The sequence below is a fragment of the Prionailurus bengalensis genome, chromosome X (genome assembly GCF_016509475.1).
Source record: "Prionailurus bengalensis isolate Pbe53 chromosome X, Fcat_Pben_1.1_paternal_pri, whole genome shotgun sequence".
NCBI lineage: Eukaryota > Metazoa > Chordata > Mammalia > Carnivora > Felidae > Prionailurus > Prionailurus bengalensis.
In genome coordinates, this window is record NC_057361.1 from 95,566,195 (window position 1) to 95,591,217 (window position 25,023).

The window sequence follows — 25,023 nt, forward strand, 5'->3', positions numbered from 1 at the left end:
CAGAAAGATTAGCTTTGGTTGATTTTGACAGTTTATTAGTGAGCTCCACAGTGATGGCGCTGTTGGTTTATATGGGTTGCATAAAATATGCAAAGCGAGGGTGAGGAAATAAGTGTTAGAAACTAACCTTTTCCAGGTGTTTGGATTGTAATCACAGTAAGACATTTAGTGACTCTATGTTCATATATGCATCTGTAATATTCCTGTGTTGAGGGTAATGTGACTATGTTTACAGACTGCTGATCCCTGAAATCCAGTATGGGGAATCATTCACGGAACATGTTCCCTGCTTACGTCATTGATTTGTCCAGTGACCTTGGACACATTTCTTCCCCATACTGGATCTCACTTAACTCATCCATAAAGTAAGGAGTTGGACTAGACTAGTCTCAAGTTTCTACGTTCGCCTGGTTTATTCTTTGTACCTATTAGATATAGGATGCACTGTACTAATTTGGGGGCACCTGGGTGGCTCGGTCAGTTAAGCACCCGACTCTTGGTTTCAGCTCAGGTCATGATCTCACGGTTTGTGAGTTCAAGCCCCGCGTTGGGCTCCATGCTGGGCATGAAGCCTACTTAAAAAAAAAAAAAAAAAAAAAGGAGAAGAAGAAGGAAAGAAAATCCACATTTCTACCCTATTATGCAGTGGGATTGAGTGGATTATACGGTCTAAACCATTTACACTGCCCTTATCAGAACTGAACTTGTAACTGACTTGTGTACGTGTATTTCTGTCTGTATGTTAGATGTGAGACTCTTTGGTTCAGTCACTTGGTATGGATGAGGGGCTGTCCTGTGCACTAGGGAGCTGTCTGGGAAGGCTAACCAGATGACCTTATGCCTGTGTAAATGGCACCAGGATACTAACTGATTCTGATTCTGATACAGCTCTTCTCCATTCAGTCTTCCCTGATTGATCTGAAAACACTCCTTTGTCTCTTCCCTCCTCAGAGTCCTTCAAGGATTCCCATTGACTGTAGTCTTTAGTCCGAAATGTTCTGCTCAGCACTTAAGGCCCTACACAGTCTTGTTCCAGGTCTCCTATCCAGCGATGTTTCCCACTAGTTTTATCTCTGAGCCCATGCTCACGCTTTTCCCTTGTTGTTCCGTGTCCTTCTTCATCTTTTTCAGCCTTATACCTTCTTTAGGGCCTCATTGATGACTGATTTTTTTTAAATCCATTATCACATCAGGGTTGCTCGTGATCCTTTATAGTTCCTTCCTGCCACTTTCCCCTACTCCCTCTTCCCAGGCAACCGCTCATTTGCTTTCTTTCACTTTACATTAGTTTGAATATTTGCAAATTTTATATAAATGGACCCCTGTAGTATGTATTCTTTTTTTGTGTAGCTCCTTTCGCTTGGCATGATTATTTTGAGACTCATTCATGTTGTCACATGTATCATAAATTCATTCCTTCTTAAAGGCTGAATTGTATTCCGATGAATGGATATACCACAATTTGTTAAGCCACGCACTTGTTGAACATTTGGATTGTTTCCAGTTTGGGGCTATTACAACTACAGCTGCTATGAACATTCATATAGAAGTCTCTGTGTAAATATGTGCGTTTATTTCTCTTTGGGAAGTACCCAGGAGTGAAATGGCTGAGTGATGGGGTATGGTTATTGGTGATGGTTAACTTTTTGAAGAAGCTGCCAATTCATTTGCCCAAGTGGTTGTACCATTTTACATTGCCACCAGCAGTGTATGAAAGTTCCAGTTCATCCACGTCCTCGCTAACACTTCAGTGTGGTTAGCCGTTTTAACTTGGCTCATTCTAACAGGTGTTGAAAGATCTGTCATTGTGGTTTTAACTTGTATTTCCCTAGTGACCTGTGATGGTGAACATTTTTATGTGACTATTTACCATCCGTGTATCGTCATTGTTCAAACATTTTGTCCATTTTTAATTGCATTGTTTGTTTTCTTATTAGCAAGTTTTGAGTGTTTTTTATGTATTTTGGATACAAATCCTTTATCGGATATGTGATTTGCAAATGTTTTCTCCCAACGTTTTTCAAAGAACAGACGTTCTTAATTTTAGCCAAGTCAAATTTAGTCATTTTTCTTTTACGGATCATGCTTTTGATGTTGTATCTGAGAAATTTTAGCATAATACAAGGTCACAAGTATTTCCTCCTATGTTTTCTCCTAGAGGTTTTTAGAGTTTGGCTTTTTGCATTTAGAAATATATGTTTGGAGTTAATTTTGAATATAGTGTGAGATAGGAGCTGAAGTTATTTTTGCATATATATATTTTTTTGATTTGATTATTTTTATTTCACTATCGTATATTTGACTATTTAAGTTTTTGGTTGTCATCTATTTTAAAGCTTCCTTCTGTTCCAATATTATGTCAGTGCTTCATTAAGAATGCCAGGGTGATCAATGAAGAAGGGATTTTAAGATAAAGCTGGTAAATAGCATAAATCAAACAATATTAAAGTAATAACTGACAGGTTACAAGAAATAGAAAAGGCTCTGAGAGGAACTCACTATATGCTCACAGAGAATCCTGAAGAAACGTTGAATCCCGCTCAATTGCCAATCTTCTGGTGGTTACTGGCTGCAGAAGGTTACAAGGGTAACACAATAAACACACATTGTTCTGGAGTCCTACACAGTCAAGGTATCGCACTGGAGGTTAAAAAACTAAGGAGCATCACCCATTAAAGACAAAGTTAAGGGGCACCTGGGTGGCTCAGTCGGTTGAGTGGCCGACTTCGGCTCAGGTCACGATCTCGCGGTCCGTGAGTTCGAGCCCCGCGTCGGGCTCTGTGCTGACAGCTCAGAGCCTGGAGCCTGTTTCGGATTCTGTGTCTCCCTCTCTCTCTGCCCCTCGCCCGTTCATGCTCTGTCTCTCTCTGTCCCAAAAATAAATCAACGTTAAAAAAAAAATTTAAAGACAAAGTTAAAACCCTCAAATTATACATTCTGGGCAGCGTTGGTTTAAAAGTAACATTCCTCAAGCTTCCTTTAGCTTTATCTCTTCTTTTCCCACCAATTGTAATACCTTTTTATAGGGGACACTGTTGTCCAGAAGTGCCACATTTGCCCTGAGACAAACTGTAGTGTACAGATATAGGAACTTCTCAGAGTGTTGCTGTGTTCTTTTCCAAACATAGGTCACTAGACACAGAAAATCCCAAAGCAACTGTGCCTCCTGTAGCTCCCGGTTTTTTTACTTGTAGCATTGGGAGGCGGGAATACTGGGTGTCTGAGAAACTAATTTTGACACTGATCTGAAATGATTGGGTAACTCACATTCTTCACCAAACCCTATGTTGATCCAGAGCTCAGCATGCATCTTTCCAGGGGGGAAAAGAAAAGGGGAAAAAAATAGAATGGGGTGGGCACCTGGGTGGCTCAGTTGGTTGAGCTTCTGACTCTTGGTTTCGGCTCAGGTCATCTCAGATTTTCTGGGTTCGAGCCCCGCGTTGGGCTCTGTGCTGACAGTGCAGAGCCTGCTTGAGATTCTCTGTCTCCCTCTCTCTCTACCCCTCCCCGACTCACCCTAGTGCTCTCGCTCTGTCTCTCTCTCTCTCTCAAAATAAAAAATGAACATTATTGGGGCGCCTGGGTGGCGCAGTCGGTTAAGCGTCCGACTTCAGCCAGGTCACGATCTCGCGGTCCGTGAGTTCGAGCCCCGTGTCAGGCTCAGGGCTGATGGCTCAGAGCCTGGAGCCTGTTTCTGATTCTGTGTCTCCCTCTCTCTCTGCCCCTCCCCCGTTCATGCTCTGTCTCTCTCTGTCCCAAAAATAAATAAACGTTGAAAAAAAAAAAATAGAATGGGGAAGAAGGTAACAAGTTGGGAGTCATAGGAATTAGTCGAAAGTAAGTATTCTTTGCAGAAATGCACAACATTGCTGCTTCGTGGGTGGAAAAGTTAAGTAAAACAAACCGTAAACAAATAAAATAGACTAAAATAAAAATCCCTGAAGAGAAAAACTACAATTTGAAATGCACAATTTAAACCTGAAATCAAATCATTGGAAACTGCGATTCTTGATTATTATTTTTAAATTATTTTCTCATAATTATTTTCTCTTTTTCAGTCTTACACCTCCCTTAGGGCCCAACTGAAAAATCTGAGCAGTTTTTGCTTTTTTCTTGATGAGTTTTAGCAGGAGATGTAATCCCAGTGGAATTAAATGTATTATCCTTAGATAAATCATCTGGTGCCACCTAGGGTATTTTTAAGGTACTGCAATCAAATACAGCCAACTTTCTGTTGCATTCCACAAACAATTTTATAATAAATACCATGTGTTGGCTAAGAGAAAGTAGAATTGTATATCCAGCCTATCATTGTAGGGAAACGTTTCTATATTTTTAGTATTTTTAGCCTTTTACAATATGTCTTCTTACTTCAACAGGAAACAGATGATTTGAAGAGAGCAGAGAGTATGCTTCAACAAGCAGACAAGTTAGGTTGCAGACAGTTTGTTACCCCTGCTGATGTTGTCAGTGGAAACCCCAAACTGAACTTGGCCTTTGTGGCTAACCTGTTCAATAAATACCCAGCACTAACGAAGCCAGAGAACCAGGATATTGACTGGACTCTATTGGAAGGTAACTGAAGGTTTCTCACATTCTAATGTGCAGGACTACAGAGTGGAAATATGTTACGTAGGCCACGATGATTTCAGGATCTTGACTTAATACGTTTCCTTATCCACTTTCCCTTAGCAAATATCTGCTGGAAGTAGACCCAAAGGCTGAGTAAAAAGTGGCAGCTGATAGAAAAGGATGATACAAGGAAACTTGTAAAGGAGTCACGGATCACTTAGCTTAAGGCCACTTAGTAAACCCGTGCTTTATTTTAATATTTTAGAATTAGATCACTTTTTAAACCTCTCCCCCCGCAAATATACATATGCATTAAATTTGACCTATAAATTTACAGTATTATTTCATTCATCCATGGTTGGACTGACCAGAACTAGCCCCGATTCCTTTTCTACTCCCCTACTCAAAAAATACTAGGGGCGCCCGGCAGGCTCAGTCAGTTGAGCGTGCTAGTCTCAATCTCGGGATTTTGAATTTGATCCCCACGTAGGGTATAGAGATTACTTAAAAATAAAATCTTTAAGGGGCGCCTGGGTGGTTCAGGCAGTTGAGCCCGACTCTTGATTTCAGCTCAGGTCGGGATCCCAGGGTCGTGGGGTCAAGCCCTGCGTCGCGCTCCGTGCTGAGCGTGGAACCTGCTTGAGATTCTCTTTCTCTCTCCTCTGCCCTTCTTCCCTGCTCACATGCTGTTTCTCTAAAAAGAAAAAATAATGGGGCGCCTGGGTGGCTCAGTCGGTTGAGCATCTGACTTCGGGTCAGGTCATGATCTCGCAGTCTGTGAGTTCAAGCCCCACGTCGGGCTCTGTGCTGACAGCTCAGAGCCTGGACCTTTTTCGGATTCCGTGTCTCCCTCTCTTTATGCTTTTCCAGTTTCAAGTAACTTATCTGTAGTATTATAGGCATGTAAAATGAGTACTCGTGTGTAGCTTAGGATGTATAAATGTGTAGAAAGAAGAAGTAAATTCATGAGTATAGAGGGTTCATATAACCACAAAAGTTTTTTTAATGTAAAACTGATCACATCAGTTACTTCTGGGAGATATTGGGGAAGGATTACAAGGGACAGAAGATTATTAAAACTTCATAAACCTCTAAATTGCTTAACTGATTATAAATTTGCATTCTTTAATTTTAAAATGAAATGAATAGATTTTTAAAAACAGGCATGTATCTGGGGGCACCTGGGTAGCTCAGTTGGTTAAGTGTCCGACTCTCGACCTTGGCTCAGGTCATGATCTCACGGTTTGTGAGACTGAGCCCCACATTGAAGCTTTGCACTGACAGCATGGAGCCTGCTTAGGATTCTGTCTCTCTCTCAATATAAAGAAATGAACTTTAAAAAAATAAAAACAATAAAAAGCATGTATGTAGAGAGAAAGTAGAGAGAATGTTTGGAGATTCATATCGGAGAAGACCTCTAGATCTGTACAGAGGAAACGAAATAATCTTACATATGCTTTCATATTATATGCACATGTACAAGGTGTTGCATTAATATATAAACTTTGTGAATATTCTTAATAGGAGAAACTCGTGAAGAAAGAACCTTCCGTAACTGGATGAACTCTCTTGGTGTTAATCCCCATGTAAACCATCTCTATGCGTAAGCTTTTCTACTTTTCTTATAAACAATTAGGAACGTCATGAGTGGATGCCACAGAAATAATTACACCTCTAAACATTTTCTAAATGTTAGTTTACAGGGTGCCTGGTGGAGTGTCTGACTCCTAATTCAGCTCAAGATCGAACCCCGTGTTGGGCTCCGCACTGAGCCTAGAGGCTGCCTAAGATTCTGTCTCTCCCCTGCCTCCCTCTGCCCCATTTGCACGCACTCTCTCCCTCTCTCTCAAAAAAAGTTAGTTTACAGCGGTCATTTATAGTGGAAAATGCTTAGCGGTGACATCCATCATTATGTTCCAAATATGCAGAAGCCCAGATTATTTCTCTGTATGATCATTAAGTGAAAGAATGTAAGGATGTCTTTCTAACACCCTAGGGAACAGATAGTTAATATTTTGAAACAGAGACCAAGAAGTGCCTTAGGTAGACCATCCATGATGTCTTGAGGCCTTCGTGTTCACTGTTCTCTCAGCATGGAATGTTCTTTTCCGCCTCTAATGCCTTACTCCCTTACTATATTCAAACCACGAATTCAGACCCGGCCCAGCACCTAACGCTCCTTAACCCTAACCCTAGTTCTCTTTTATCTCCATAGCAGTTATATACACCCCCAAATCAAATGATCTGTTTATCCATATACTTGTTTTTAGTCTCTCTCTCTAACTCTAAAGTAAGGCCAGGGATTTTTGTCCTATTGCCCAGCTTCTAGAATAGTCCCTTGCAAAAAGTAAGCTCTCAATAAATATTTCCAGTGAGCAAGATGATGTTACCTTTGTTTTGGGGACAGACTGATAGAAAATAGGAGCCTGGGGTATTATCTGTGGTTTTCTAGGTTTTATTTACTTCTTTAGTTTAAATCCCATTTAGTTAATATAGTTGTAATAACGATTTCAGGAGTAGAATTTAGTGGTTCATCACTTACATACAACACCCAGCGCTCATCCCAACAAGTGCCCTCCTTAATGCCCATCACCCATTTTCCCCTCTCTCCCACTCCCCCATCAACCCTCAGTTTGTTCTCTGTATTTCAGAGTCTCTTATGGTTTGCGTCCCTCTCTGTTTTTATCTTATTTTTCCTTCCCTTTCCCTATGTTCATCTGTTTTGTTTCTTTAATTCCACATATGAGTGAAATCATATGGTATTTGTCTTTCTCTGCCTGACTTATTTCGCTGAGCATCACACACTCCAGTTCCATCCCCGTTGATGCAAATGGCAAGATTTCATTCTTTTTGATGGCTGAGTAATATTCCATTGTGTAGATATACCACAGCTTCTTCAGCTATTCTTCCATCGTTGGTCAGGTTTTCTATGTTTTAGTCACCCCTGTACTGTTACTGCTTTTCATGAAACCAAGTCTGGCTGTCTGAAAACACTGATTGCATTCTTTTTAAATCTTTAGTGACCTACAAGACGCCTTGGTAATCTTACAGTTGTACGAACGAATTAAAGTTCCTGTTGACTGGAGTAAGGTCAATAAACCTCCATACCCAAAACTCGGAGCCAACATGAAAAAGGTAGATCATTCAGTCGCCACACAGATTTGTTACGGGCTGTTTTTATTCTCCGTGTGTTTCTTTCGTTTAGAACACTCTTGAGTCTGAGCTTCTTGAGAACAGGAACTGTGTCTTGACCTTTTTTGATGTGTGGAGCACCCCGCGTCGCAAACACGTACTCACATATGTGCGCGGAGTAAACAGATGAGAGATCTTTGACCGTTTACCTTCTGTGCGTTTACAGCTGGAAAACTGCAACTATGCTGTTGAATTGGGGAAGCATCCTGCCAAATTCTCCCTGGTCGGTATTGGAGGGCAGGACCTGAATGATGGAAACCAAACTCTGACTTTAGCTTTGGTCTGGCAGCTGATGAGAAGGTACGGTACGCAGTTCGAGCTGTTCACGCTTCGCTGCAGTACTGGTCTGTGATCTGCTTCTTGTTCCTTTCAGGCAGACGTGTCAGTGACTATGTCTTTGAAATGTTTGCGTTTAGACTCTTAAGTGGGCTTAAGTAACGAATACATGCTGGGTGTTCAGTGGGAGATGCCTCCTTGAAAGCCAGGCAGCAGAACTGTGAATATTTCCTGGTTTTATTTTTTTTAAGTTTTCTGCATGTATTTTGAGAGAGAGGAGCATGAGTCGGGGAGGGGCAGAGAGAGAGAATCCCACACAGGCTGTCAGCACATAGATCTGACGTGGGGCTCGATCTCACGAACCGTGAGATCGTGACCTGAGCTGAAATCAAGATGCTTAACCAACTGAGCCACCCAGGCACCCCTGTTCACCTGTTTTACTAGGAAGCCTGGCATGCAGCCTTGAGCTTCATTTAGTGTCAGTGAATTAAAAAAAAAAAAAAAGCAAAAATTATGAACAGTCCCTGGATCCATTTGAAAAAGAAGATCTCATAATTATAATGCTTAAAAGCATTCTTTATGACTGAGCACCAGCCAAAGCACAGCTACTTTTAGGTCATGGCCACTGTTGGACTGGTATAAAAGGTGCCTGCAATAGACTGTTGGGCTTGCTCTGGAAAGCACTGAAATCCCCCCCGCCAGCACCACTTACAAAGGGTAGATCAGTGGTGAGCCACTACTACTCGAATTTTTTTTTTTTTCATATAATATGAATTTCCTTCCATGAAATCTTTAGTCTTTCAAACCTAAGGGCTCAAACCTACGAACCATGAGCTCATGACCCGAGTCAAACAGCTGAGCCACCCAGGCGCCCCAAGCATCTGACTCTTGATTCCAGCTCGGGTCATGATCTCAAGGTTTGTGAGTTCAAGCCCTACATCCGGCTCTGTGCTGACGGTATGGCGCCTGCTTGGGATTCTCTCTCTCTCTCTCTCTCTCTCTCTCAAAATAAATAATTTTTTTAAGTAGATTAGGACCTTTTCTTCCACCTCTTTTATTTTTGTTTTCCTTATTATTAGTTTATGTTACAGTTCTAAGTTACATAGGCTCCCCCCCCACATTTCATGTTTTTCTTTTCAAATTTTTATTTAAATTCTGGTGCGTTAACATATACAGTGCAATATTGGCGTCAGCCGTAGAATTCGGTGATTCATCACTTACAACAACACTGCTTCTTCTTTTAGATATACCCTCAATGTTCTGGAAGACCTTGGAGACGGGCAGAAAGCTAATGACGACATCATTGTAAGCTGGGTGAACAGAACATTGAGTGAAGCTGGAAAATCAACTTCCATTCAGAGTTTTAAGGCAAGAATTCCACATTTGACTCTTAGACGTTATGTTTGCCGGAAAGTGCCAGTAATTTGGAAGGGCAGCTGTTGGGTTTCTTCGTCAGTGTGAATTAGTGCTGGGCTAATGGCAAGACTCTCTTAAGTCACTGGGCTTTGTTTATGGCAGCTTTCTGTAAGTAATCACGTGTTAATTTGTGCATACTGAAACTCTCAGGTTCATTGTCCTTTTTACACTAGGACAAGACGATCAGCTCCAGCTTGGCGGTTGTGGATTTAATTGATGCCATCCAGCCGGGCTGCATAAACTACGACCTTGTTAAGAGTGGCAATCTGACAGAAGATGACAAGCATAATAACGCCAAGTAAGAGATACCAATGATAGTAGTGATTAATATCCTGGCAAGAGCACAGGCCTTGGAGCCGGGCACGTCCGCATTCTTGCTCAGATTCTGCCGCTGAACAGTGGCGTTATCTGAGGGGCGCCCAGGTGGGTGGCTCAGTCAGTGAAGCGTCCGACCCTTGGTTTCAGCTCAGGGAATGATCTCATGTTTCGTGAGTTCGAGCCCTGCATTGGGCTCTGCGTTGGCCGCGTGGAGCCTGCTTGGGATTCTCTCTTTCCTCTCTCCTGCCCTTCCCCTGCTTGTTCTCTCTCTGTCTCTCTCAAAGTAAATGAAAATAAACTTTAAAGGGGCGCCTGGGTGGCGCATTCAGTTCAGGGTCCCTCCGACTCTTGATATCGGCTCAGGTCATGATGTCACAGTTTGTGAGTTCAAGCCCCGCATCGGGCTCTGCACTGATGGCGTGGGGCCTACTTGGGATTCTGTCTCTCCTTCTCTCTGCCCCTCCCCTGCTTGTGATCTCTCTCTCTCTCTCTCTCTCTCTCTCTCTTTCTCTGTCTCTCAAAATAAATAAACTTAAAAAAAATAGAGGTGCCTGAGTGGCTCAGTTGGTTGAGTGCCCAAATTTGGCTCAGGTCATGATCTCACAGCTCTGAGTTCGAGCCCTGCATCGGCCTCTATGCTGACAGCACAGAGTCTGGAGGCTGCTTCGAGTTCTGTGTCTCCCTCTCTCTCTGCCCCTCCCCTGCTCATGCTCGCTCACTCTCTCTGTCTCTCTCTCAAAAACAAATAAACATTAAAAAAGAATTTTTTTTAATAATAAGCTTAAAAACAAGAAGAATGGTGTCACCTGAGGATACCTCTTTGAGCCTCAGACTCATCAGTAGATTGGGAACAAATAATACTTAGAAATTTTGAAATGAATAAAATATATATGAGCCTAGCATTATGCCTGACATAGTAGGTGCTCAATCAGTTGTGGCTTTGGGAAATTACCAAAATAATATACTTTGGGTTTTAATGTGACTCAGCTACAGACTTACAAGAGGAAAATGAGCTAAGAACATTCATGCCGGGGCGCCTGGGTGGCTCAGTCGGTTAAGCGTCCGACTTCGGCTCAGGTCATGATCTTGCAGTCCGTGAGTTCAAGCCCCCGCGTCGGGCTCTGTGCTGACAGCTCGGAGCCTGGGGCCTGTTTCGGATTCTGTGTCTCCCTCTCTCTCCCCCATTCGTGCTCTGTCTCTCTCTCTCTCTCTCTCAAAAATAAATAAACGTTAAAAAAAAAGAACATTCATGCCATAGATAAGAGTAGACAGAAATATTCTTTTTTGAAACACATTATTTACTGATGTCTTTTTTACTGGGCATAAAGCACCTTTACTACATATGTTGAGTTTATTATCTTGGTCCCTAAATGAGCAGGATGCTTAACCCTCCACTGAAACTACCTATGCCTTGAAAATTTTCTGCAAGCCAACGATATTGACAAGGGCTTTTCCACCTGTCACTTCCCTTCCCCACCAAAGACATAGACTGTGACTTGCTTTTACAGGTGACCCATGAAAGCTTGACTAACATACACTGAAAACGAGCCCACCGAAAAACTTTCCTTTTTCAGTGACTTGGTCCTCTTCAAAGATTTGTGTCACAAAACACCTAGAAATGTCTCATGGATTAATTGAAGTGTGCTCTTGCAAATTTCCTCCACTGGACACATCAGTTCTTTCTTCCCGTACTTTGTGTACCTTTTCCGTTCCTTATTCTGACCACTCCATTCATGTACCGTGTAGACTCCCCGCCCTTGACTTTTTGGAAGTATTCATTGTATCCACCAAAGTAGCTTGGATTTGACATGTGACACAGATTTCCACCCCCTTTCTCTAAGATCACATGAGAGTGTCTGTTACCCTTTACATGTTCAATGAAACTGTCAACATTGATTATATAGCCAGTCTGGATAATTATATATTTTTATATATATAATATATATTTTATATATACATATTTTTTTCATTGTCAGGTCATGTCAGTGCTCCAAAATTATTTCTCATTGCATATTGGAGAAATGGAGTGGATAAAATCTGTCCCAAACAGTAGAGCTTAAAAATCTGGTGTCACTTAAGAGTGACATCAAAAAAACAAAACAAAACAAAACCCAGGGGCGCCTGGGTGGTTCAGTTGATTAAGCGTCTGAAAAAAAAACTGTGACACACACCATAAACTAAATACTAAGTTTTGAAAATGTTTTGCATGAAAAAGAAGAGACAAGGGCTGAACTTATAATAATAGATTCTGAAAAATAAGTATTTAAAGACAAACATCCTAATGAAAAATAGGACGTGTGGATAAATCAGACTCCTTATAGAAAAGGAAATAAGCTATAAATACATAAATCGATGTTTCACCTGGCTGGTGTTTATAGGTATGCCTTTAAAAAGTGGCACCGAGGGGCACCTGGGTGGCTCAGTCGGTTAAGCGTCCATCTCTCGATTTGGGCTCAGGTCATGATCTTGCAGTTCGTGAGATCGAGCCCCACATCAGGCTCTGGCTGACAGTGCAGAGCCTGCTTGGAATTCTGTCTCCCTCTCTCTCTGCCCCTCTCCCACACGTGCATGCACTCTTTCTCTCTCTCTCTCTCTCTCTCTCTCAAAATAAATAGAAATAAACTTTAAAACAAAACAGAGAACAAAAAAAGCAAAATGTTCCCATCCGAACTCCCACACTATGAAAGTTTTGCATCCCAGCCAAATGATAAGAGGAAACCGACGTCTCCTCTCCTGTCCTTCGCTAACAAGAAGTTCATCTGAATTTCTGTTTCCTCCAAAAACAGGTACGCGGTGTCCATGGCTAGAAGAATTGGAGCCCGGGTGTATGCTCTCCCCGAAGACCTTGTGGAAGTAAAGCCCAAGATGGTCATGACCGTGTTTGCATGCTTGATGGGCAGGGGAATGAAGAGAGTGTAAAATAACCAATTTGAATACAAACAGCCTTGCTCCCAGGTGCATGGTTACCAGGTCAGCTATTTCCAGGTGATGTGCTCATGGCTTAAGGAACTGTTGGTCATCCTGAGAGCCCACGGGGGAAAGAGGTTGAATGAAAACGACTCCCCTTTCCCATCGCCGAGGTTGGATTTGTCAGGCACCCCTGAAATGTGCTCACGGCCAACTCATTTACTCTCTCCTCCTAGATTGCTGCCCTGGATACTTCCCATTGCTGTATGTTATGTCTGTGTATCTTTTTCCCTCCTAGAACATCCACATCTTGAGACGTGCTTAGATGATTGGATATGAATATTCTTAGACCATAATTTTGCTTTCCATCCAGTATGCTCGTTCTCATTCGAGAACTGTGGTCGGAGGGTATTTGGATAGGAGTACCTTTTGCTTTCTGTTCGTAGTACTGAAAATTGGCAGAAGTAACTGGCTGTGCAGAATGTAATAGAGGCTTTTCGTATTCTTTTATTCTGAAAATCAGTATCTTTTTACAGTATTCTTTCTACATGATCTTTTTTGTACATTTAAGAATATTTTGATTACATTAAATAAGACTGCTGATTTTGCTACTTTTTTTAAGGGGTCTTCAAGTAAGTAAAAACCATACATTATAGGTAGAGGAACAAAACGGACCTTCCAATTTGCATACCCTGGCCTCTCACACCCAAGCTGTAAACAATTGACGCATCTTATCTTAAAACACTTGGTTCAGTATACGCTTCTTTGTGTTACAACCTGTATCCTCAGACTCTCTCTTTGGATTTAAAAATGTTGTTGAATGACACTTTTGAGGAGAGAGTGTGCTCGGACCGTAGACAGGATATGCTAAGTGTACCATCGAATTTCCAATTTTACACCTAAGACAAGGAGATGTGGTCACTAAAGAATAAAAATATGTATGTAGGACTTAATGTACTCTTGCTTTGTCCAGCTATTTGCTATAGTTTTCAAGATCATAATGTTACTCTAACTCTGAAAAGTGATGTAATCTGGTAGCAATGTATTAGTTCAAATAAAGGCATTTACATAATAATTAGTCTCTTCATGTTTCTGCCCCTTAGTTTGCCAGTGGCGCTTGCCAGATAACGTTCTCTTTTTCTGGCACACTATATAAAATGATGTTTGTGGGGGCGCTTGCGTGGCTCACTTGGTTAAGCGTCCGACTTCGGCTCAGGTCATGATCTTGTGGTTCGTGGGTTCGAGCCCCGCGTCGGGCTCTGTGCTGACAGCTCAGAGCCCGGAGCCTGTTTCGGATTCCGTGTCTCCCTCTTTCCGCCCCTCCCCCACTCACACTGTGTCTCTTTTGCTCTCTCAAAAATAAACATTAAAAAAAATTTTTTTTAAAAACGGCTTTAAGGAATAACTACAAGCTTCCTGCAAACATACCGGAGTAACTGATAAGGACAATCACATCTTACGACCTGTCTTCTGCTAAAGAAAAAGCTCCATTAGAAAAATGGGCAGGGGCACCTGGCCGGCTCAGTTGGTGGAACATGCAAGTCTTGATCTCAGGGGGCTGTGAGTTTGAGCCCCATGTTGGGTGTCGAGATTATTTAAAAATAAAATCTTTAGGGGCTCCTGGGTGGCTCAGTTAAGCATCTGACTTCAGCTCAGGTCATGATCACAAAGTTCATGAGTTCGAGCCCCGAGTCGGGCTCTGTGCTGACCACTCAGCCCAGAGCCTGCTTCAAGCTCTGTGTCTCCCTCTCTCTGCTCCCCACCCCCCCACCCAACTCACAGTCTCTCTCTCTCTCAAAAATAAATATTAAAAATCTTTTTAAAAAAAGAAAAAAATGGGCAAAGGAGTCCGATATTCAAAAAATTATAACCAATGAACATAAAAAGGGAATGCTGGTTCTCACAATGAGGATTATGCAATTTAAACAAACCAAGAATTACTTTTTTTTTTTAGACGTCTTTTAAGGGCAGTTTTAGGTTGGAAGCAAAATGGAAAGGTACAGGGGCGCCTGGGTGGCGCAGTCGGTTAAGCGTCCGACTTCAGCCAGGTCACGATCTCGCGGTCCGGGAGTTCGAGCCCCGCGTCAGGCTCAGGGCTGATGGCTCAGAGCCTGGAGCCTGTTTCTGATCCTGTGTCTCCCTCTCTCTCTGCCCCTCCCCCGTTCATGCTCTCTCTCTGTCCCAAAAAAATAGATAAACGTTGGAAAAAAAAAAAAAATGGAAAGGTACAGAGAGTTCTGCACCACCTCCCCCCACACATGCATAGCCTCTCCAACTATCAACACCCCTCCCTGGAGCGGTATATTTGTTACAATTGATGGACCTACATTGACACATCACAATCACCCAAAGATCATAGTTGACGTTAGGGTTCACCCTTGCTGTTGTATATTCTGTGGGTTTTGATGAATGTATAATGAATGACGTGCCATTTATTTAGGGCTTCTTTAATGTCCCTCCCCATCTGCTAAGCCCTGGAAACCACTGATCTTCTTAGTGTGGCCCTAGTTTTGCCATTTGCAGATATCCTATAGTTAGAATCATACAGTACTCAGCCTTTTCAGATTGGCTTTTTCACTTAGTGAAACATTTGAGAGAACTGCCTTTTTAACGAACTGCCTTTCATTGATTAAAAAAAAAAAAAAGTGTTTGGGGCGCCCGGGTGGCTCAGCCGGTTGAGCGTCCGACTTCAGCTCAGGTCATGATCTCACAGCTTGTGGGTTCAAGCCCCGCGTCGGGCTCTGTGCTGACAGCTTGGAGCCTGGAGCCTGTTTCGGATTTTGTGTCTCCCTCTCTCTGCCCTTAACCCACTCGCATTCCATCTCTGTCTCTCTCAAAAACAAATAAACATTAAAAAAACAATGATAGGGGCGCCTGGGTGGCTCAGTCGGTTGAGCGTCTGACTTCGGCTCAGGTCATGATCTCACTGTCTGTGAGTTCGAGCCCCGCGTCGGGCTCTGTGCTGACTGCTCAGAGCCTGGAGCCTGTTTCAGATTCTGTGTCTCCCTCTCTCTCTGACCCTCCCCTGTTCATGCTCTCTCTCTGTCTCAAAAATAAAATAAAAACGTTAAAAAAAAAAAAACAATGATAAATGATCTGTTGGTGGAGGTATGCAAATACAGGCTTTCTCTAACTCCCAGATGGAAGAATGATCAGTTTATGGCTGGTTGAAGGCAATTTGGTAACTACAGCCAAACTGAAAACGGTCGTATTTTTCCACTCTGCAGCCAGCAAATATAGCAATGTGCTATGATACATCTTGTAATGAAACAAGTTGTAGTCCAGCTACGTAATGCAATACTTTTGTAGTCATTAAAAACACTGCTGTGGGAGTGCCTGGGTGGCTCAGTCGGTTGAGCATCTGACTCGATTTCAGTTCAGGTCATGATCTCACAGATTGTGAGATCAAACCCTGCGTCAGGCTCTGGCTGACAGTGTAGAGCCTGCTTGGGATTCTCTGTCTCCCTCTCTCCGCCCCTCCCCTGCTCGCACACACACGCACACACACTCTCAAACTTTAAAAAATAAAAAGTAAATTTAAAAACTGCTATGACTATGTAAGGAAAGATGTCTCATTCTACCCCACTTTTAAAAATAAATGGTAGTGGGGCACCTGGGTGGCTCAGTCGGTTAAGCGTCTGGCTTTGGCTCAGGTCATGATCTCACGGTCCGTGGGTTCGAGCCCCGTGTCGGGCTCTGTGCTGACAGCTCAGAGCCTGGAGCCTGCTTCGGATTCTGTGTCTCCCTCTCTCTCTGCCCCTCTCCTGCTCATACTCTCTCTCTGTCTCAAAAATAAATAAAAACATTTAAAATAAATAAATAAATAAATAAAAATAAATGGTAGTATGTACAAATATACTTCTATTTGGGGAGGTGGAGTGGAACATCAAGGATTTTTTACTTGTTTTGGAAACCGTTCACTGCATCGTTTTGAAGTTTTTATTTCAATTCCAGTTAGTTAACATACAGTGTAAAATTAGTAAAATTAGTTGAATCACGATAGAGTGATTCAAGACTTCCATGCAACGCCCCGTGCTCTTCACAAGCGCCCTCCTTCATCCCCATCACCCATTTAAAAAAATTCTTTAAGGTTTTATTTAGGTAACCTCCGCACCCAACAGGAAATTAAACAACATAGAGAGCTGCATGAAGCCCATTCTTTTTCTTGAGTGCTATAGTTGCTTCTCTGGGACACACTCATCATAACATCAAATGGAACAAGGGAAGTTTGTATCAGGCAGGGGCACAAAGTCAGAAAGTATAGATTTTTACAGTGGTAGGGATGCCTGGGTGCCTCGGTCGGTGAAGGCTTTCCAATAGCATGGAACCAGCTTGGGTTTCTCTCCCTCCCTCTCTGTCCCTCCCCTGCTTGTACGCTCTCTCTCAAAATATGTTTACAGTGGCAGACAGAATGCGTAGGGGTTAGAGGTGGTGGCGATCAGTAAAATCCCCAATGCGACGTGATGCTTTGGCTGGTTCTTCATTTGTTACAAGTTTGACGGGTGATAAAAAGGGCCAGGTAGGTTTTTCGGGTGTTTTGTTTTGTTTTTTAATCCTGCAGGTTCCTTTTTGAGGTCCAGATTTGACCCATCCTTGTTTCCTGGTTTCAAAATCCTATTTCAAAACTGCTGCATTCAGATTTCACAGAAGGGGCTCCTCCTAAGGCTGGACAGCTTAGACACATACGTAAGACAGCCTTCTCACAGTCCAAAATCACCAATGCAAAATGGAAATAGCCCCTGACGTATGGGAACTGGCCTGGCACTCACAGCTATGCCTTGTTCTCCTGTGAGCATAAATGCCTTCGTAGAACACCAGCATCCTCTGTGTTGGTGATGAAGGCAGACAAAATAGGAACGCTATCCAACTCTCAGAAATGAACAAACATCTCCCTCTCCTGGCTGATATGAGATATTGCTGCTGCTTTTTCTTCATTCCCAGTACAGCTTGAGCCTGGGTATAATCTAGTATGGTTTTGCAATGTTGATTGTAAATATTTCTTGTCTTTAGTCACTTACGACTTAAACTGTGTCTCTAGCAACTTTTTTAAATAATTTTTAAAAAGTTTATTTATTATTGAGAGAGAGAGAGAGAGAGCACAAATTGGGAAGAGGCAGAGAGAATCCAAAGCAGGCTCCAGGCTCTGAGCTCTCAGCACAGAGCCCGACGCAGGGCTCGAACCCACAGACTGTAAGATCATGACCTGAGCCGAAGTCAGACACTTAACCGACTGAGCCACCCAGGCACCCCTCTGACAACTATTCTTGATTTCACCTTTCCCAAATGCAGGCTTCAAATTCAGACTACATAATAAAATTATTAAGAGGTCTTTTATGCTTCAAATATCTTTGGGTTTCCTGAAATGGCCATTAGAGAATACAAAGATTGCTCCTGTAAAAGAAAGGGCAATTCTGGAGCACTGGGTGGCCGGTCAGTTGAGCAGCTGACTCTTGATTTTGGCTGAGGTCCAGATCCTAGGGTCATGGGATCGAGCCCTGCAGCAGGCTCCCACACTGACCATGCAGCCTGCTTAAGATTGTCTCTCCCTCTGCCCCCTCCCTTGCTTGTGTGCTTGCTTTCTCTCAAATTAAGAAAGAAAAATTTTTTTAATGTTTATTCTTGAGAGAGAGAGAGATAGAGAGAGAGAGTGCAAGCAAGGGAGGGGCAGAGGGAGAGGGAGACACAGAATCCAGAGCAGGCTTCAGGCTCCGAGCTGTCAGCACAGAGCCCGATGCGGGGCTCGAACTCACAAACCGTGAGATCATGACCTGAGCTGAAATCAAGAGTAGGATGCTTAATGGACTGAGACACCCAGGTGCCCCTTAAGAGATTATCTATGCCCTAGACAGACCTTCTAAAGACTCTCCGATGACGATGCTTTAGTCGTAGTTGTTAACGGTTCGAACACAAAAAAAGGAAAGCTAAAAATTGCTGAACAGGATATGCTATCGCAGTCTTAAATTTCTCCTTAAAATATAAGCTTCTCATGGAAATTAAATTGGTTCAGATGGCTCAATGAATTGCCCTTGCTCAGACTTACCATCTGACAAAATATAAAAAGAGGATACTTTACATGGATAGTAAGTATGTGATTTTAGGTTAGTCCACGATGTCAACATGGCTTAGAAACAAAGAGATTTCCTGACCTCTCCAGGAACCCCTATAAAATAAATGCTGAGTTAAAAGACCTTGAGATGTTGGGGTGCCTGCCTCAGTTGGTTGGGCAGCCAACTTCGGCTCAGGTCATGATCTCACGCTTCATGAGTTTGAGCCCCACATCAGGCTCTGCACTGTCAGCACGGAGCCTCCTTGGGATCCTCTCTCTCTCTCTCTCTCTCTCTCTCTCTCTGTCTCTCTGTCCTGAAAATAAACTTTTTTTTTTAAGTATCTTGTTACTCGATATTGGTCAACAACTGGCATTATCAGTAAAACCCCAAGACATTGATACTTGAGTTTTTGTAAGTATATAAAACTTTTAATACATATGCCTCACTTCCTCCCACTCCTCTGGAATCCATTCGATCAGAACACCTTCAACAGAAGGTTCTTAGGAATCCTCCAGAAGCTGCTGACAGCAGAAATGGATGACTTACGCCCGACAACAAAACAAGCCGTTGACATCAGAAGTGGAGAGGTTCCAGCCAAGGTGACAGAATGAGATTAATTTTCTGACTTTTCTTTATGCCCTCTAGCACGTTAATGTGACCTCCTTTATCTTCATTGTATTGTTTTGAACCCCCCAGTGGTCTTCCTCTGGCACTTGAGGGAAAACGAAATTCTCCTATACGTTTTCTTCCCAGGTCGTAGCAACTGCTCTGAATTTAACTAATGGCTGCATCTAACATCCTCCAGCAGACCCCGCTGACCGTGATTTAATACCAATTCCTTTCAACATCGCAGAAGGTAGATTCCCTTTTATAGGCCCCTTCTGGTATGTAATAAACTTCCCTCCTATCATTAGTCCTGACCTTCAGCCTTATGAAAATAGACCTTGACCTCACATTATCAGAATGCTTCTGCTAAGGCTGTATGATAATACTATCAGCAAAACCAAGCCACTCGGGGGGCGCCTGGGTGGCGCAGTCGGTTAAGCGTCCGACTTCAGCCAGGTCACGATCTCGCGTTCCGGGAGTTCGAGCCCCGCGTCAGGCTCTGGGCTGATGGCTCGGAGCCTGGAGCCTGTTTCCGATTCTGTGTCTCCCTCTCTCTCTGCCCCTCCCCCATTCATGCTCTGTCTCTCTCTGTCCCAAAAATAAATAAACGTTGAAAAAAAAAATTTAAAAAAAAAAAAAAAAAAAAAAAAAAAAAAAACCAAGCCACTCGGGAGTAGACCGTACTATTGACACTCTCCTGACCACGAAAGTCAGTAAATTACTTCCAGGAAAACACATCCTTCCCTGCTTTGCTGAATTTTTTCTAGCTTCACTCAAGAAATCTACCACCAGGGGGTGCCTGGGTCGGTCGGTTGAGCATCTGACTTCAGCTCAGGTCAAGATCTCAAGGCTCATGAGTTCGAGCCCCCCATGGGGCTCTCTGCTGTCAGCACAGAGCACGCTTTGGGTCCTCTGTTTCCTTCTCTGTCTGCTCCCCACCCCCCTGATCATGCTCTCTCTTAAAAATAAAAAACATCGGGGTGCCTGGGTGGCTTCATCAGTTACGAGTCCAACTTTGGCTCAGGTCACGATCTCACAGTTGGTGAGTTCGAGCCCCGCGTTGGACTCTGTGCTGACAGCTCAGAGCTTGGAGCCTGCTTCGGATTCTGTGTCTCCCTCTCTCTTTCTGCCCCTCCCCTGCCCACACTCTGTCTCTCTCTCTGTCAAAAATAATAAACATTACAAAAAAATGTTTTAATAAAATAACCATTAAAAAAGATTACCACTAAGGACAGCAAACTGGCTTACTTGTTGTGATAAATGATACTTATATTCCCAATACAGTTTACCCCCAACTGGGGTACTACATTTTATATGGATAGGCTTATACTGGTCAGCCATACACTAATTTATCCTGTGTATTCAGGATAATTGTGATATTAGATGCTTTGCAGACTTTCATATAAGTGTGGATTTTTAGATATTAAAATGTACCACCCCACCAGGGGAACATGTTCCTCTGGAAAAAATACTACCAGAAACTTCCAAGCACACAAGCTTATTTAAAAAAAAAACAAGAACAAAAACAAGACAAAACAGGGGCACCTGGGTGGCTCAGCCAGTTGAGCATCTGACTTCAGCCCAGGTCGTGATCTCACAGTGCGTGGGTCCCAGCCCCGTGTCAGGCTCTGTACTGACAGCTCGGAGCCTGGAGCCTGTTTTGGATTCTGTGTCTCCCACTCTCTCTCTCTCTGCCCCTCCCCCGCTGGCGCTCTGTCTCTGTCTCAAAAATAGATAAGCATTAAAAATCAATAAATAAAATAAAATAACAACAACAACAACAAACTCCCAGAAGGCATACCTGACTCTGGCTTTAGGCATACCATACAAGTTGCAATCACCCTGTTAGGGCAAACGTGGCCCCAAACTTGCCTCGGCCCTGACAAAAATCCTAAGTAACACAACTTCAACTCTGAAAGACAAATTAGCCTAATCTCATTAGCTAGGATTGTTATGGGCAATCACGTGGTCCTCAATGACCTCTTACCTGGTCAAGGGGAAATTGATGCTGTAGCAAACACTGCTTGCTGTACTACTTACCGATAAAGTTCATTTGTACCTCAGGACCCACAAGAAGGAAGTTGTCCCAGTGGTCTGGCCACATCACAAATCTAAACCTAAGTCAGCCCGCACTTATGGGAAACACCTGTCCAGGAAGCCAAACATACCCCAGCCACCATCCTCCAACTAAGCTTTAACTACTTGCCCTTCACCCCAGAAAATAACACCTGCTAGCTTTTATAGGGAAATCCCCCACCTCCTACCCAATCCTGGCCTGTTTCCGAGCTGCCTCTTGTAACGCTCTCTGTAAAATTTGCTCTTGCCCCAAATCCTCAGGGAGAGCTCCCAACTGTTTGTGAGGAGCGTATGCCCCCAAGCCATGGACTGTTTTCCTTTGAATAAGGGACATCAGACTCATTGCTAAATCACTTTAGTTTTGTCATTTGACAGTTCTGGCAATGAGATGGAACCTGAGGAGAGCCGCTGAAGATTCCAGGGATGGCTCCAAGATGGCGGTGAAGAGACCCACAGAGCCCTTTTGGTTTGCTGACTCTTCAGCTGCTCTGCGGGATCTCTGGTAAGCTTCTCTCGGATCAAGTTCTGCTCATTCTGCATCCTGAGTTCTTCCAGTTTGTTTGTCCTAATCATTCTGGGTGGGAGATTGGGGTGTCAGAAGCGCCAGATTTTTCCAGGTGGGACTTAGTGAGCCACAACATTTGGGTTTGTGGCTGGCCTCACCTACATGGTAAAAAGCTTTGGAAGGTCCTTACAACTGTCAGGAATTCTGCACAGGCAGCCAGAAACAGTAAGTCTGGTTGAATAAGGAAGGATTATTTCAATAAGGGAAAATAATGGGTATCCCTCAATCTAAGAAAGCAAGATGGCAGCCATCACGGGATTCACAACACCTTAAGCTAAATCCACAGCATAAACTGTTGCGGGACTTGGGGAAACAAATTAAGACAAGAAATTCAGACTGTTTTGACCAAAGGCACATCAAAATCTAAGTAGGCACAACTTAACTAGTAAAAACCATAGGACATCTGCCACTATAAAGAAATCTTTCCGGGGGCGCCTGGGTGGCTCAGTCAGTTAAGCGTCTGACTTCTGCTCAAGTCACGATCTCACGGTTTGTGAGTTCAAGCTCCGCATAGGGCTCTCTGCTGTCAGCACAGAACTTGCTTCGGATCCTCTGTCTCCCTCTCTCTCTGCCCTTCCCCTGCTCTCTCACTCTCTCTCAAAAATAAATAAAATAAGCATTAAAAAAAGAAGAACAACAGTGCCTGAAAGCCATAGATGTTTACAAAAATGGCAAAATTCTACTAATACAACCAAGAACCATAACAGCCATCATGGGGAAACGTTCCAATTAGACAAGATTGTACATTTAAGAAGTGCATTTGAAAGTAAATCAAACAAACAGAATGGGTTACCTATTTTAATTGGCATTAAAAAGCCTCTAAAAGGCTTCAAAATGCCAAAAGAGCGTCTTTGGAAGATTCGTTGCAAAAGGCTAATGAAAAATCAGAGATACAAGAGGCCCCTAAAACAAGACTGTGAGACTTTTACCGCTCCCTTCCGTCCTCCCTTACCTGAGTACTCACGGTCTACTGGTCCTCTAACTGAATCGCCTTTCCACTCTGCGGAGACTACAATATCGTTACCTCCTAGAGTTGGAAGGCCCAAAAACCAGAAGCTTTGATATCTGAAGGCATGATTAGATGGATATCCTACCTCAAGAAGAAAGAGCGAGAATTCGCATTCCTCTGCCTTTTGGTTCTATTCAGGTTCTCCACGGATGGGATGATGCCAGGCCACTTCTCAGAGTGACTGAATGCACCTTCCAGTAGGTTTCCCCTCCCTGGAAGTCAGAGGATGGGGCTGCAAGGTTCAACTCTCTTACTTCAGGCTTTGGTCTTTCTGGGACCAGCCCCTGTCAGGAAGTTCATTGGAGGCCCCCACATCCTGTCATCTTATTAGCATATAAAAGACACTCATCACCCAGGAGATTCCAACGGTTATAGGAACAGTGTGCCAGCAACCAAAGACCAAATATTTATTTCTTAATAGATCACAGCATCCAAGCAAGGGCAAAGCACTAATTCTTTAAACTCTCTATGAAGCCATTTCATACAAATTCTAATCCTAAATTAAGTCCCTTCTTTATCTAAAAAAATTTTTAATGCTTATTTATTTTTTAGAGAGAGAGAGAGAGAGAGAGAGAGAGACCGAGTGTGAGCGGGGAGGGGCAGAGAGAGAGACACAGAGTCTTAAGCAGGTTCCAAGCTTCGAGCTGTCAGCACAGGACCTGATGTGGGGCTTGAACCCACGAACTGCGAGATCCTGACCTGAGCCAAAATCAGCCGCTTAACCGACTGAGCCACCCAGGTGCCCCCTAAATTAAGTCCTTTCAAACACCCTTTTATGGAGGCAGTTCATGGTTCCTTCAATAAGCAATAATTCCCATATGTTTCACTACAGACCCTGGAAACCACTGCCTGCATCTCCAGGTGGTTTGTAAGGAAAGCAATGAGAAAATGCACTCACATTTTACCCCCTTCCCAAGAGCCCAGAACTGGTCTCCTTGTCTCCAGTTTTCCTTCAGCCCACTCCTGTCTCCTCTGGCTTTATTTTCTAAAAAGAGGTAAATAATTTTGCAACCCATCCACTTCACCTTGGAAAGAGTTTGAAGAACTTACCGTGAATTTTTTTTTAAGTAGGCTCCAGGCCCAGTTCGGGCCCCAGTGTGGGGCTTGAACTCACAACCCTAAGATCAAGACCTGAGCCGACTGAGGTCTTAACTGGACGCTTAACTGACTGAGCCACCCAGGTGCTCTGAAACTAATGATTTTAAAGATCTAACTGGGGGGCACCTGGCTGGCTCCCATGTGTGACTCTTGTGACTCTTGATCACATGTGTGACTCTTGATCTCGGGGTTGTGAGTTCGAGGCCCATGTGGGATGTAGAGATTACTTAAATGAATGAATGAATGAGAATGGGTTCTCTGTAAAACAAACCGACCAACCAACCTGTGAGTAATTGCTCTGAATGAAATTTGAATCAGTTCCTCATGATTGAATTCACATGTGCTCAGGGAATTTGCTTAACAATTCGTGGAGATTTCCTTGGAAACACATTTTTGCACAAAAGGGGAGCCTCTGGGTTTGCCCTGTTTCCATAAAAAGTCTCAGATTTTTTTTTCTGATAAAAGTGGTTTTTCTTAGAAGGGTTCTTAAATGTGGAGACGTGTGGAAACAATCTAGATCAGAATTATACTTGCTAACATCATTATCAACATAAGGATAAACTTGGGAAGACCCGCATATGAAGAATGCCTTTCATCAAAACTTGGTTAATTCCTCTTGCTTTGTCTGGGACTCGCGCTGGTGACCACCTGGGGGTGTTGTGAGCCATTTTCACGTTATGTTTGATGACTCCTGCCATCTAGTGGCCAAATTACAGGGTGCTACTTTTATACCTAAAATGGAGCCAAAGATTTAACAGAGCCCCGCAAGTTCACCACGCTCCTGGTGCTTGGATGAAACAATAACGAAGCCTCGTCTATTTCAAGGTGCAAGGAACATTTTAAACCTTTGGATATAGTCTTCCTTTAGCGGGAAAACAAAAGGCTTCGTCTGGGAAAGTTTTTGATTTGGCCTTGAAGTTGAGGTCCCTTTGACCACAACC

At 43.2% G+C, this 25,023-nt stretch overlaps 1 protein-coding gene across 7 annotated transcripts in view; it reads left to right on the forward strand.

Moving 5' to 3' along the window:
• The window catches only part of PLS3 (plastin 3), a 93,296-nt gene extending 79,540 nt beyond the window's left edge, over positions 1-13,756 (forward strand). For all 7 annotated transcript variants that reach the window (XM_043570567.1, XM_043570570.1, XM_043570571.1 and 4 more), the window contains 7 exons: positions 4,380-4,575; positions 6,097-6,175; positions 7,593-7,707; positions 7,931-8,064; positions 9,285-9,408; positions 9,630-9,754; positions 12,561-13,756. In XM_043570567.1, the coding sequence (XP_043426502.1) occupies positions 4,380-4,575; positions 6,097-6,175; positions 7,593-7,707; positions 7,931-8,064; positions 9,285-9,408; positions 9,630-9,754; positions 12,561-12,693 (906 nt within the window). In that variant the 3' untranslated portion in view covers positions 12,694-13,756. The remainder of the gene's footprint in view (positions 1-4,379; positions 4,576-6,096; positions 6,176-7,592; positions 7,708-7,930; positions 8,065-9,284; positions 9,409-9,629; positions 9,755-12,560) is intronic.
• Positions 13,757-25,023: the final 11,267 nt, after the last annotated feature.